The 14,811-nt window shown below is 43.6% G+C and overlaps 1 protein-coding gene across 2 annotated transcripts in view; it reads left to right on the top strand.

Moving 5' to 3' along the window:
- Window positions 1-13,993, top strand: part of LOC143766816 (uncharacterized) — an 85,175-nt gene extending 71,182 nt beyond the window's left edge. Inside the window, exon 11 of one of the 2 annotated variants that reach the window (XM_077254788.1) lies at window positions 11,714-13,993. In XM_077254788.1, coding sequence (XP_077110903.1) covers window positions 11,714-13,743 — 2,030 coding nt within the window. In that variant the 3' untranslated portion in view covers window positions 13,744-13,993. Of the gene's footprint in view, window positions 1-11,710 lie in introns of both variants that reach the window. The other variant, XM_077254789.1, reaches the window with a different exon arrangement.
- Window positions 13,994-14,811: the final 818 nt, after the last annotated feature.

Raw genomic sequence — 14,811 nt, 5'->3', positions numbered from 1 at the left:
GTACGGTAAACACATAATCCGACGCCTGACCCTATGAGGTTTCTTGTTCCAAACGAACCTATCAATCAGCGATTGGAAAGCAGAGATAAATTTCGAGGGAATAAAAAGGGGAAGGCAACGGAAGAGGTACATAATTTTAGGTAGGAATAACATTTTCGCAGTTTGTATGCGAGCCATCCATGATAGAGTCGTATTCGATAAATGATCCATACCTCTTCTGACCTCTGCAAGGGTTACCTCACAGTTTGCACGGACTATGTTGTCTAACCTAGTTATCTTGATGCCCAAGTACGTGAATCCCAGGGGAGCCCAGATGAACGCATATTTCGATTGGATTTGGACCTGAAGGGAAGTTGGTAGAAACAGAGGGAAAATTGTGGACTTGGTCAAATTAAGCTTATAATACGAAACCGCTGAAAATTCAGTTAGAATGGAGGTGATGGCGTTCAACGAGGTTAAGGGTGAAGTGCAAGTTAATACTACGTCGTCGGCATAAAGACCGATTTTATGTTCCGATCCCCCCACCACAATTCCCTTTATATCCGTCGACTGTCTAACTCTCGCAGCCAGGGGCTCCATGACCAGAGCGAAGATAATCGGTGAGAGGGGGCAGCCCTGACGCGTACCATTACGAATAGGGAACGTCCGAGAGCTAAAACCCGCCGAGCGAACCGACGCACAGGGGTTGGAGTACAATGCCATAACAGCTCTAGCAATCTGTCCAGTAAGCCCAAATCTCCCCAGAGTGAGTTCAATATAGTCCCAGTGTACCCTGTCGAACGCTTTTTCAGCGTCGAGCGACAGAAATACACTGGGAATGCCCCCCCCCTCCACCACATCCAAAAGGTCTATCAGGCGCCTGGTGCCATCCCTGGTCTGCCTACCCGGTACGAACCCAACTTGATCTGGGTGAATAAGACCAGGGAGAACTGCGAATAACCTGTTGGCCCAGACCTTTGCATAGATCTTCACATCGCAGTTTAGCAGTGCTATCGGGCGGAAATTCCCCGGAGATGTTGGGGGTTTCCCTTGCTTGGGGAGAGTCACAATGGAAGCCTCCAAACCCTCAGCCCTAATACTACCTGCCGACATCCAACTATTAAAAAGCCGCAGGAGGTAAGGGGAGAGAACAGAAAAGAACTGTGCGTAGTAGAGAAAGGAAAAACCATCTGGCCCAGGGGAGGAACCTTTATTAGCATCTCTGACAATTTGTGAAAGTTCAGACTCAACAATGGGGGAGTTTAAGAATGTGAGCTGCTCCTGGGTAACCGAGGGGAGATTAGCCCCATCCAAGAACGCCAAAATTGACTCCCGCGAAGGCTGGGGAATCCCCAGGCCAGACCCGAGGTCATAGAGCGAGGAGTAATAGGAGGCAAACTCCTCAGCAATCTGAATCGGGTTCCTCACCTGGGAGCCGTCAGGCCTGAGCAAGAATGGGATCTTAGACCGAGCCTCTCTCTTCCTAACACGTCTGGCCAGGACAGCGCCCGCTCGGTCCCCCATTGCGTAGAACTTCGCTCTAGTTTTCCTCAGGTTCCTCTCAGCCCTGTGGAGAAGAAGGCCACGGACATGCATACGGGCCCTGGAAAGGTCAGAAAGAAGGGCTGGAGTAGGGGATAATTTATGAACAGACTCCAGACGAGATAAATCCTCCAGAGCTGAGTGAAGGACTGCATTGTACTCCCTTTTGGCCCTAGCTGCCAGTTTAATGAAGTGGCCCCTGATTACCGCCTTGTGAGCAAACCAGAGGGTGTCATCCGGTATGTCAGGAGTATCATTGTAGGCGAAAAATTCACCCAGAGCCGCCTCTATACATTGGGAGTTGGTTTGGTCAGCAAGGAAATGGGCGTTGAGACACCAATGCCCGGGGGGTCTAATGGCCAGGGGGTCCCTCAGGGTGAGGGACACCGGAGCATGGTCCGACCAGGTAATGCCTCCAATATCTGCTGAAGTACAGTGAGGGAGAGCCACGTCATTCACCAGCACAAAGTCAATCCTGCTATAGGAACCGTGTCTGGGAGACAAGAACGTGTAGTCTCTCTCGCCGCAATGCAGATATCTCCAAATATCATGAAGGTTGAAAGAATTAATTAGGGGACCCGCTTCACATCTTGATAGCGAGGAGGTAGAACAATCTAAATCTTTAGACATTGGGACATTGAAGTCGCCAGCAATCAATTGGTGACCATGTTGGATGTCGTGAAGGGTTTGAAAAACCCCCTCCAGAAACCTGAGCTGCCCCACATTAGGGCCGTAGATCGAGGCAATGGTATAGGGTACATTGTTAATGAGACATAACACCACAATAAACCTACCCAGCGGGTCTGCAATGGAACGGACCAATTGAAAGGAGTTGGACCTACTAAAGAAAATGGCTACTCCCGCCTTTTTAGTCGGGGCGTTAGCAAAAAACTGGTGCGGATATAAACCTGAGTGCATTCTCTGGTTGTCACATTCCAGCAAATGCGTTTCCTGAAGGCACAAAATATCATGGCGGGATTTACCTAATTGGCGCCACACAACAGACCTCTTGCCCGGGGAGTTAAGACCATTAACATTAATTGAGAGTAGCGAGATACTCATAATGAGAACATAAAAACAATTTGGTAATCATCAAATACTGACAACCTGTGAATAAAAAAAGACTCGATATGATCAATGGACTAAAGCATACATGTGAGCAGACCGGGGGGAGGGGGGAAGGAGACAGGAGGACACAAACAGGACATACAACAAATAACAAGTAAACTAGCGGACTGGAGTCCATTCAGGAAAACCCTGAGTCCAAAAAGGTGAGAGTCAGAAAAACAATTCACCTATGGGGCACAAGAAAGCTGTAGAGATCCTCAAAAGAGGGCTCAGCACAGCAACAAAAACCAAGAAAAAATAAAAGAAAAAAAAAACCAGAGTACAACCGTGCGGGAAAATAGCCAGGAACCACAGAAGCCGTGGAGTCAGACCTCCTCCCAATCAGGAGCAATGCGGGCCCTGGGGCCATTGTTACCTCCAGTCTTGGTAAGCGATGCAGAAACCGGAGATTCAGGAGTCGCGAGTCCCCATTTGGAGAGAGCGGAGGCTGCGTGAGCCGGAATTAGGCAGGTGGTGATCGAACCATCTTTACGGATGAGAAGCTTGGTAGGAAATCCCCAGCGGTACTGGATACCCTTCTCTCTGAGGATGGTGGTGTAGGGGCCGAAGGTCCTCCGAAGCGCCAAAGTACCTGGAGAGAGATCCGGAAAAACAGCAATGCGTGCGAACCTATCAGGGAGCGCTGGATTTTTCCGTAGAGCCTGTAGAAATTCTTCCTTCATTTCGTAGAAGTGTATGCGCGCCAACACATCTCTTGGAACGGAGGGACCCAAGCCGGACGGTTTAGGGATCCTGTGTATACGATCGATTATGACCTCCTTTGGAGCAAGTTGAGGGAGAGCTGCAGCCACAAATTCCTGCAGGAATAGCCTCAAGTCTCCTGAAAGGGTAGATTCATCAATGCCCCTGAGTTTGACGTTGTTTCTCCTGGACCTGTCTTCCAGATCCAGGGCTTTAGAGTGGGTTTTAGTAGCCATGGTTTGCAGGGCCTCATGAGCATCCCAGAGGTCATTATGTGAAGAGACCAGCTCCGCCATCTTACGCTCTAGACGGTCTGTACGATTACCCAGTTCCACCACTTCCCCTTTAAGTTCAGCCAGCATATTACGCATATCCTCCTGGATGGAAGCTCTGAGGTCTCCAAGAAGGTTTTTGAGGAGAGCAGCAGTCACCGGACCATCGGCCGAATCCGACGCTGCAGCGCCTGAACGCGACGCCTCACCGCCAGACTTGAACGCTGCCGCGTTGGACTTCAGCGCCGCACCGCCCGACTGCGACGCCTGGGCGTTACGTTGCGCAGAGCGGGAAGACCTGGGGGAGGACGGCGCCATCTTGGCTTCCGGCGGGAGCTGCGGGGCAGCGGCAAAGAAGTCAGGAATTCTCCTTGAGGGGTCACGGGCGCCCGCTTTCGCCTTCCCCATGCACTCACCACTGCAGCGGAGACCAGCGGCGATATCGTGGAGGTAAAGAATATAGCAGAGGAGGTAGATAAGAGCCGCTTTAGGGTTCCTGGCTGAGGAGCTCCCGCTCTGTGCGACCTACTCCATCAGCAGTTAGGCCACGCCCTCAAGAAGTTTATTAACTCTTCAGATGCTTCTCAGGAATGAATGGAATGCGGTAGGAAAAAATAAGCAATTTTTTTCTCAAAAATTTTCCTTTAGGCTGGTTTCACACTTGCGTTTTTATCTGCATGCGTTTTAAAAAAAAACGCATGTGTGAAAAAACGCATGTAAACGCGGCAAAACGCCGCGTTTTTTTAACGCATGCGTTTTTGCGGCCAAAAAAAAAAATTTGCGGTAAAACGCGGCGTTTTCCCGCGTTTACATGCGTTTTTTCCCGCGTTTGCGTTTTTGAAACGCATGCTGAGAAGTGTGTGACAGCTGCCAAACATCAAAATCAACTAGAAAACACACTATTAATAGAATTAGCTAGGGTCAGGGTACCGTCACACAGTGAAATTTCCATCGCTGCGACGGCACGATTCGTGACGTCGCAGCGTCGTATGAATATCGCTCCAGCGTCGTAGACTGCGGTGACACTTTGCAATCATGGCGCTGGAGCGATGCCGCAGTCCTCGAGTAACCAGGGTAAACATCGGGTAACTAAGCGCAGGGCCGCGCTTAGTAACCCGATGTTTACCCTGGTTACCAGCGTTAACGTAAAAAAACAAACAGTACATACTTACATTCCGGTGTCTGTCCCTCTGCGTCTCAGCTTCTCTGCACTGTGTTATGCACAGCGGCCGGAAAGCAGAGCGGTGACATCAGACGTCACCGCTCTGCTCGCTTTCCGGCCGGCAGGCGCTCACACAGTGCAGAGAAGCTGAGACGCCGGAGGACAGACACCGAGATGTGAGTATTTACTGTTTGTTTTTTTTACGTTTACGCTTGTAACCAGGGTAAACATCGGGTTACTAAGCGCGGCCCTGCGCTTAGTTACCCGATGTTTACCCTGGTTACAAGCGAACACATCGCTGGATCGCTGTCACACACAACGATCCAGCGATGTCAGCGGGTGATCAAGCGACGAAAGAAAGTTCCATACGATGTGCTACGACGTACGATTCTCAGCGTGATGTCTGATCGCAGTAGCGTGTCAGACACAGCGATATCGTAACGATATCGCTAGAACGTCACGAATCGTACCGTCGTAGCGATGGAAATTTCACTGTGTGACGGTACCCTTAGGGTTAGGGTTAGGATCCCTAGGGTTAGGGTTAGGGGTAGCTTTTTATTAGAATGTCCTGGTCACCAGGTCACTGATAAGCCACCCCCCACCATCAAGGTGATAAAGGGATCCAAACCCTAAGGCCATGTGCACACGTTAAGTATTTTTCGCGTTTTTTTCGCGTTTTTTCGCTATAAAAACGCGAAAAAAACGCTAACATATGCCTCCTATTATTTTAAGTGTATTCCGCATTTTTTGTGCAAATGTAGCCTTTTTTTCCACGAAAAAATCGCATTGCGGAAAAAAAAGCAACATGTTCATTAAAATGCGGAATTGCAGGGGATTCCGCACACCTAGGGGTCCATTGATCTGCTTACTTCCCGCACGGGGCTGTGCCCACGATGCGGGAAGTAAGCAGATTATGTGCGGTTGGTACCCAGGGTGGAGGAGAGGAGACTCTCCTCCACGCACTGGGCACCATATAAGTGGTCAAAAAATAAGAATTAAAATAAAAAATAGTCCTATACTCACCCTCGATGTCTTCCCGCCTCCACTGCACGCTGTCGCTTCCTATTCCTGTAGCTGATGTACGCTGAAGGACCTTGCCGATGACGTCACTGTCCTGTGATTGGTCGTGAGCGGTCATGTGACCGCTCACGTGACCGTGACGTCACGGAAGGTCCTGTGCGCACACACTAGCTATAGGAAGAGGAACGGGACGCCGCTGAGGAGATGTCTGGGTGAGTATAAGCATTTTTTTATTTTTTTTATTTTTAAACATTCTATCTTTTACTATAGATGCTGCATAAGCTGCATCTATAGTAAAAAGTTGGTCACACTTGTCAAACAGTATGTTTGACAAGTGTGACCAACTTGTCAGGCAGTTTTCCAAGCGATGCTACAGATCGCTTGGAAAACTTTAGCATTCTGCAAGCTAATTACGCTTGCAGAATGCTAAAAAAAGCGAAAAAAACTGAAAAAAAATGCGGATTTCTTGCAGAAAATTTCCGGTTTTCTTCAGGAAATTTCTGCAAGAAATCCGCAACGTGTGCACATACCCTAAGCCACCCCCCACCATCAAGGTGATAAAGGGATCCAAACCCTACCCCTAACCTTAACCCTAACCCTAATCAGTGGCCACTTATATAAGTGCCACGTATTTAAGTGCAACGTATATAAGTGCCACGTATATATGTGCCACGTATATAAGTGCCACGTATTTCAGTGCCACGTATAACCACGTAGTTATAGTATTTATAGTACGTGGCACTTAAATACGTGGCACTTAAATACGTGGCACTGAAATACGTGGCACTGAAATATCGTGGCACTGAAATACGTGGCACTGAAATACGTGGCACTTAAATACATGGCACTTAAATACGTGGCACTGAAATATCGTGGCACTGAAATACGTGGCACTGAAATACGTGGCACTGAAATACGTGGCACTTAAATACGTGGCACTTATATAAGTGGCCACTGATTAGGGGTAGGGTTAGGGTTTGGATCCCTTTATCACCTTGGTGGTGGGTGACTTTTCAGTGTGTTTTCTGTTTTTTTTCTATAAAAACGCATGCGTTTTTAACGCAAACAAACGCATGTGCTTAAAAACGCGTGCGTTTACATAGACAGCAATGCATTTTTTTGCCGCGAAAAAACGCATGCGTTTTTTCACGGCAAAAAAAACGCGCAAAAAAATACTACAGGTTGCATTTTTGAAAATGAACGCATGCATAAAATAAACGCATGCGTTTGAAAACGCGACCAAACGCATACAAAAAAAACGCATGCGTTTTCAATGTTAAATATAGGGGAAAAAACGCATGCGTTTTTTTGCAAAAAACGCTGCAGACAAAAACGCAAGTGTGAAACCAGCCTTAGACCTTTTTTTTTTTTTTTTTTTTTAACCTTCGCAAGGGTCACAGGAGAAAATGGACTATACATTTTGTTTTGCAATTTCTCCTGAGCATGCCGATACCCCATATGTGGGGGAAATCTACTGTTGTGAGGCACGGCAGGGTTCGGAAGGTAAGGAGCGCCATTTGATTATTTGAATGTAAAATATGCTGGAATAATTAGCGGTTGCCATGTCACGATTGGAGAGCCCCTGATGTGCCTAAACAGTGGAAACACCCCACAAGTGACACCATTTTGGAAACTAGACCCCCCAAGGAACTTATCTAGATGTGTGGTGGGCACTTTCAACCCCCACGTGCTACACAGAAGTTAATTACGTAGAGCCCTGAAAATAAAACATAATATTTTTTTCCAGAAGAAATTAGCTTTTTGCCCTCAATTTTTTTTTCAAAAGGGTAACAGGAGACCCCAAAAGTAGTTGTGCAATATGTCCTGAGTATGCTGACATCCCATATGTGGGGGTAAATGACTGTTTGGGCGCATGGCAGAGCTCAGAAGGGAAGGAGCGCCATATTGGAAAGCAGGTTTTGCTTGAAATGTTTGTGGGCGACATGTCACATTGCCAGAGCCCCTGAGGTGCCAGAACAGCATAAGCCCCCAAAAGGGACTGCATTTTACTAAATACTAACCTGAATGAAATCTTCTAGTGGTGCAGTGAGCATACTGACACCACAGCTGTTCCATAGAAAATTATACCATTGGGCAGTGATGAAAAATTAATAACATTTTTACCACTAAAATGTTGTTTAACCCCAGATTTTACATTGGAAAATAGGTAGATAGGTAAATGGTCACTACACCCATGCATGAATTTGCAGAAGGATGTCATTTCCAATTCTTAGGGGGGTGTCATTTCCAAAATGGGGTCACTTCAGGGGGGATTCTGGGGTCACTTCTGAGGGGGGATGGCACTTTGGAGAGCCGCTACGTGCCAGAACAGAATTCCCCCCTGAAGTGACCTCATTTGGGAAATGACACCCCTCTGGGAATTCATCTATGGATATAGTGACCATTTCCACTACATGGATGATTTCCAGAAACACGAAGTGGAAGTTTTAGAGCAAAAATTTCATTGTAGTGCCCAATATATTGTGCCCAGCTTGTGTCTCTGGAGACATCCCCCCACCTACCCCCGGAAACTGTTAAGCCAGCTCTACTCAAATGTGTCTGTCACTAAATAAACCAAATGATTGAATGTCAAAACAATTTATAAATGTGGTTCTGTGTGGAAAATTTTAAAGCAGTCATGGAGGCATAAGGCTGGCAATGATGGGCATTGTGGGCAATAATAGCGGGTATCATGCCTCATTCCTCTCTTGGAACATACACGACATCTTCTCTGGGGGATTTTTCTTGTTTCAATTGCTGGAATGAGTGCAATAAAATGTCACTCAGCGAGTCTTCTGACATCTTCAGATTCTAAAGGATTGGCTTGGACAAAATTTTAAAAAACAATCAAGGAAATTATCTGCATTTACGGCTTTTTTGTATAACGCAAAATGATTATATGTGGCCACCTGAAACAAATATAAGACTAACTTTTTATACCAGGTATATGATTTTCTTTATACCTGGTATAGCAGTAGAACCTGATCTGCAAGGTCCTCACCCCCCATATATTTGTTGTAGTCAATGACAGACACAGGTTTTGGAGTAGTGGATCCCTGTTGGTCTGCAGTGGCCCTTGTGGCATCTGTGTGGATAGAGCTCAGGATAAAAATATCTTTTTTATCCTTATACTTAAGGGCAAGCAGCTCTCCATTGCGTAAAGCCCCTGACTGCCCCTTTCGGAACTTTTCATTGACCAATTATTGTGGAAACCCCTGATGATTTTTGTGAATGGTCCCACAAGCCCACAAGCCCCCATGTTAGGTTTTTGTAAAAATGGGGTTATCCGCTCCCAAACGGTTTTTCCAGATGTCCCCAGATAAGTAGGGCATCCTGGTGGGCTCAGTTGGCTATCTTTCCCCTCATAAATGCGAAAAGCTGATGTGTATCCAGTTGAACTCTCGCACATTTATAGAGCTTTATTCCGAACCTTCCCCTCTTAGAAGGAATAAATTGCTTGAGGTGCAGTCTTCCTTTGAATTTTACAAGGTACTCATCAATGGAAATGTTTCTGTTGGGGTGTAAAGCTTTAAGAACTTTTCTGTCAAATCTTAGATGATGGGTCTGATTTTGAATAGTCTGTCATGTTCTGGGGCATTTCTGGGCAGGCATCAACTATTGTCGTTAAAATGGCAAAAAACCTCATGAGCATTTCATAACAGATCCTAGGAAGAATGGCAGAAAACATTGGGGTGGCTTGAACAGGGCGGTTGGACCAATAGGACCGAATGCTCGTTTTTTTTTAACAAGCCCAATAGCGAATGTAAGTCTTAAATTTTTTTTCATTTCTAGGACATTAGTTGGTGTCCATAAATTTGACTTAGCATAATAGGATCGTGGATTCTGGGTGATGAATTGGGACACATATAAATTTGTAGGTTAATATGCTCTAGCACGCTATCTGTCAGAAGCAAATTGAAATAGATTAACTGGTCCAAAATTTTCAACCTCCACATTTGTACCAGGAATGGCATTAAAATTAGGGATGAATGGAGTAGCCAAATCCGAAGCTTCCCATCTGGAAAATGCTACATCAAGAGGCAAAGCCCCTTGCAAATTGATGTGCACCAATTCACGAACACGAGGGACAGCGCTTGTACTGGGCATTGTTCCCTGAGTTGGAGACATTTCTCCCGAAGCGCAATTTGTCCTTCCTTTTTGTACTGATCCTTGTGTGTGAGGATGGACCAGAATCACTGCTCATTTCTGAGCTATCACTGTCGCTGCTACTAAAGCCCTCAAAATCCACATCGCCATCTGGCACTGCACTTTCTTTGCTGTCAGAACATAAAAGTGCATAAGTCTCGTCTGTACTATAATGCTGATTGGCCATTTTACTTGTTTTTTTTTTTTTTTTTTCGGAAATAGAAAATTCGACGTTACATGACTGAGGTGACCAAATTATTGGGGAGACAATTGAGAAAAGCCTAATTCTTTAGCCTAAGCCTAACTTTAGAATAAACCCTATCTCTAACTTTAGCCTAACAGTAACCTTAACTTTAGCCTAACAGCAACCCTAACTTTAGCCTAACAGCAACCCTAACTTTAGCCTAACAGCAACCCTAACTTTAGCCTAACAGCAACCCTAACTTTAACCTAACAGCAACCCTAACTTTAGCCTAACAGCAACCCTAACTTTAGCCTAACAGTAACCCTAACTTTAGCCCCAACACTAACCCTAACTATGGCACTAACCCTAACCTGCCTTATCTGTTTTTTTACTTTATAGCAAAATCGCTGACTGAAACAGCTGTTGACAACCACCTTTGTAACACTGTTTCTCCTCTAATCTCTAACTGACAGGAGATCTGAGGAGAAACAGCATTTTTATGAAACAGATCGCCCTGGAAAGTTCATTGCTTCAACAAACTTTCCTAGTGATTTGTCTCATTGGCTGGTGTGATGCTGATGTCATCAGGACCTGAACCAATCTGGTCTCGATGAGGTTGGGGTCACAGGAAGTGTTGTGCACTGGAATCCCCTCGTTATAAGGTACGTGGGGGTCCTGATGAGCATAAAACTGCCGACCGTAGACAAATGTCGGCGCTGTACAAAGCCCTGCTAGCGCCGATGTTGATCTACCGTTGGCGGTCACGAAGCAGGTAAATTAAGGGTATCATCATTTCTGTCCAGGCCTATTTTATGAGTTTTATATTTTTTTAAATTCTGTGGAAGCATGGTTGAAAAGCAATGTCTGACTTTCATTTGTTCATTTTCATAAATTTTTGCTTTATTTTGTCAGATTCAAGTTATTTCTGTGACCATTGTGGGGTTTTTCTGTCATTAAGCGAGGGGTAACAACAATTTTGACCAAGGATGTAGGTGGAATTAATATTTTGACTCCACAGCCACTTTCTGGAAGTGGATGTTGGAGAGTGAAAATGACATATTTGCCATTTTATTACCCAGCACATAATGCCCAGATTGTGCTCCAGGAGACACACACCGCAGATTAAGTGGATTCTTCTCACTATAATATTGGTAAATACAGGGATTCTATATGTTTGAGCACACTGCAAGACTCCAAAGAGAGAGCAGATTTTGCTGGATTGGTTTATGGAAACTCTGTTGCTTTTCAACAGCCTTTGAGCCACTAATAGTGTGGGAACCTCTGTTTTTCCATTCACAGATGATGGGCCTAAGTGAGGACTTCTTTTTTGTGAGATGATAATTAGTATTATTTTCGCCTACATAACATTGATTGGTGTCTTTTTATTCGATATTTGGGAGGCAGAATAAACAAACAGTTGAACACCACGCACTACTGGCTCATCCAACAAGGTCTTCTATTAGACGTTGAACTGTCATTGTCTTGGTAAATAAAGTTTTTTTTACATAGCTTTCCATTTTTATGGACAGTTTAAGTAGAAATGTTCAAAAATATAAAGCTTAAGGATATTTTATTAAAAAAAAATTTTTATCTTAGCAGATGACTGTACCAGGCGATCAGAGGGACAGCTGACATCTTCCATTTTTAAATCTGATGATCTTGAGAACCTACAAGATACAACTGAAGTGATTGCTGTTACTCCAGATATATCATCGTCCATTCACAGCAAAGATCTGTCATCTGATCCTATGAAACAGGTCCCATCTTCTGATTCATTACTGACTACTAAGGAAAATCAAAGTCACAAAATAGGCATTAAAAAACAAACTGCTGCTAAAGCAAATAAGTCATTTTTATGTTCAGAATGTGGGAAATGCTTTAACAAGAAATGGCATCTTGTTACACATCAAAAAACTCACACAGGGGAGAAGCCTTTTTCCTGTTCAGAATGTGGGAAATGTTTTAACCATAAATCAGATTTGGTTAATCACCATGGAACTCACACAGGAGAGAAGCCTTTTTCCTGTTCAGAATGTGGGAAATGTTTTAAATGGAAATCATATTTGGTTAATCACCATAGAACTCACACAGGGGAGAAGCCTTTTTCCTGTTCAGAATGTGGGAAATGTTTTATCCGGAAATCAGATTTGGTAAATCACCATAGAACTCACACAGGGGAGAAGCCTTTTTCCTGTTCAGAATGTGGAAAATGTTTTACCCACAGAGAGAGTCTTGTTGAACACCAAAGAACTCACACAGGAGAGAAGCCTTTTTCCTGTTCAGAATGTGGGAGATGTTTTAACCATAAATCATATTTGGTTAATCACCGTAGAACTCACACAGGGGAGAAACCTTTTTCCTGTTCAGAATGTGGGAAATGTTTTACCTACAAAGGGAATCTTGTTGAACACCAAAGAACTCACACAGGAGAGAAGCCTTTTTCATGTTCAGAATGTGGGAAATGTTTTACCTACAAAGGGAATCTTGTTGAACACCAAAGAACTCACACAGGAGAGAAGCCTTTTTCATGTTCAGAATGTGGGAAATGTTTTACCAACAAATCACAATGTATTAGACACCAAAGAACTCACACAGGAGATAAGTCTTTTTCATGTTCAGAATGTGGGAAATGTTTTAACAACAAATCACAATGTATTAGACACCAAAGAACTCACACAGGGGAGAATCCTTTTTCATGTTCAGAATGTGGAAAATGTTTTTCTTACAAAAGGAATCTTGATGAACACCAAAGAACTCACACAGGAGAGAAGCCTTTTTCATGTTCAGAATGTGGGAAATGTTTTTACCAGAAATCTTGTCTTGTTAGTCACATGAGAATTCACACCGGAGACAAGCCTTTTTCATGTTCAGAATGTGGGAAATGTTTTAACCGAAAAGGGAATCTTGTTAGTCACATGAGAACTCACACAGGGGAGAAGTCTTTTTCCTGTTCAGAATGTGGGAAATGTTTTACACGTAAATCACTACTTGTTACTCACCATAGGATTCACACAGGGGAGAAGCCTTTTTCCTGTTCAGAATGTGGGAAATGTTTTAACCTGAAATCAGATTTGGTTAGGCACCATAGAACTCACATAGGGGAGAAGCCTTTTTCCTGTTCAGAATGTGGGAAATGTTATACCAACAGAGAGAGTCTTGTTAGACACCAAATAACTCACACAGGAGAGAAGCCTTTTTCATGTTCAGAATGTGGGAAATGTTTTAACCATAAATCAGATTTGATTAATCACCATAGAACTCACACATGGGAGAAGCCTTTTTCTTGTTCTGAATGTGGGAAATGTTTTAAAGGGAAAATGCTTCTTGTTAGACACCAGAGAACTCACACAGGAGAGAAGCCTTTTTCCTGTTCTGAATGTGGGAAATGTTTTAACCAGAAAGGGACTCTTGATCAACACCAAAGAACTCACACAGGAGAGAAGCCTTTTTCATGTTCAGAATGTGGGAAATGTTTTAACCGGAAATCATATCTTGTTAGTCACCAGAGAAATCACACAGGGGAGAAGCCTTTTTCCTGTTCTGAATGTGGGAAATGTTTTAAATCGAAACTGCTTCTTGTTAGACATCAGAGCAGCCACACAGAGGAGAAGCCTTTTACATTTTCTTAATTTGGGAAATATTTTACTTGGAAATCAACTGTTCATAAATATCAGACACGTCACATAGGGGAGAAGCCTTTATGTTCATAATGTTGGAATAGTTTTTGTGTAAATCAAGTTTATTAAAAGAAGTTGCATATAAAAGTACATTGCAAATTAGTATAATAACGAACAGAAATAAATCAAGTACCTTTTGACACTTTCAAGCACTGTTATTCAAGAAAAATATAATAAAGTTTTTCAGTATCAACCTGTAAAATGATTTCTTGGTCTCCTTTAAATATGAGGAATGCTATTCTAGTAACTATTCAAAAGAGAGTCTGGAAACATTGACTAAGTTCCAGAGATCGGACCTATGGACACTCTCCTGTTGACTATAAAACAGATTACTACTATTAGCAGTGGGATTCATGGTTATTGCAAGTCCAATTCTCCAAGACCCATTCCGTTAACTAAAGATAAACAATACTGGAGTAAGAGTATCTAGATTGTTTCATTATGCAAAACTTTAATGTAATTTAAACCAGCTTTATGATTAACAAAGAAGAATAGAAAGTAAATAGAAAGAAAAGCGAAAGGATGAGATGGGATGGGGAAGAAGGGTATGGTTTCTGGTATCTTGTCCAACTCAGCTGTTAATTAATATTAGAGTATAATTGTTCCACCACCTTGAATATAAATGCATGAGGGTATCAATAGTATATTCAGTAAGTTAACCCAGCCAAGTAACCAGTTCCTCAGTCTCTCTAAACACTATCCAAGGAGTCCATGTGTTTATGACATCTGAAGTTCCCGTATCCTGGCCAACCAATTGTTCCATACGAAGGAGATGGTTCCACTCTGCTACAAATTCAGATCTTGAAGGGGATGTTGGAATAGTTTTAACCAAAATTGAATCTTAAATGGGTTGTCTCTTGTCATTCCTCATGTTTGCTGACAAAAGGATAAAACTAAACTTAATTAATTCCAAGTGTAAAACTATACCCATCATTTACCCCCTGAAGGTTAGTCAGTAGGTGACTAATAGAAAAAACATGTACCCCACATCTCAGTATATAGGGTGAGGTGACGTATACA

Source organism: Ranitomeya variabilis, chromosome 4 (genome assembly GCF_051348905.1).
Source record: "Ranitomeya variabilis isolate aRanVar5 chromosome 4, aRanVar5.hap1, whole genome shotgun sequence".
Taxonomy (NCBI): Eukaryota; Metazoa; Chordata; class Amphibia; order Anura; family Dendrobatidae; genus Ranitomeya; species Ranitomeya variabilis.
This window is presented reverse-complemented; position numbering and strand designations above follow the sequence as displayed.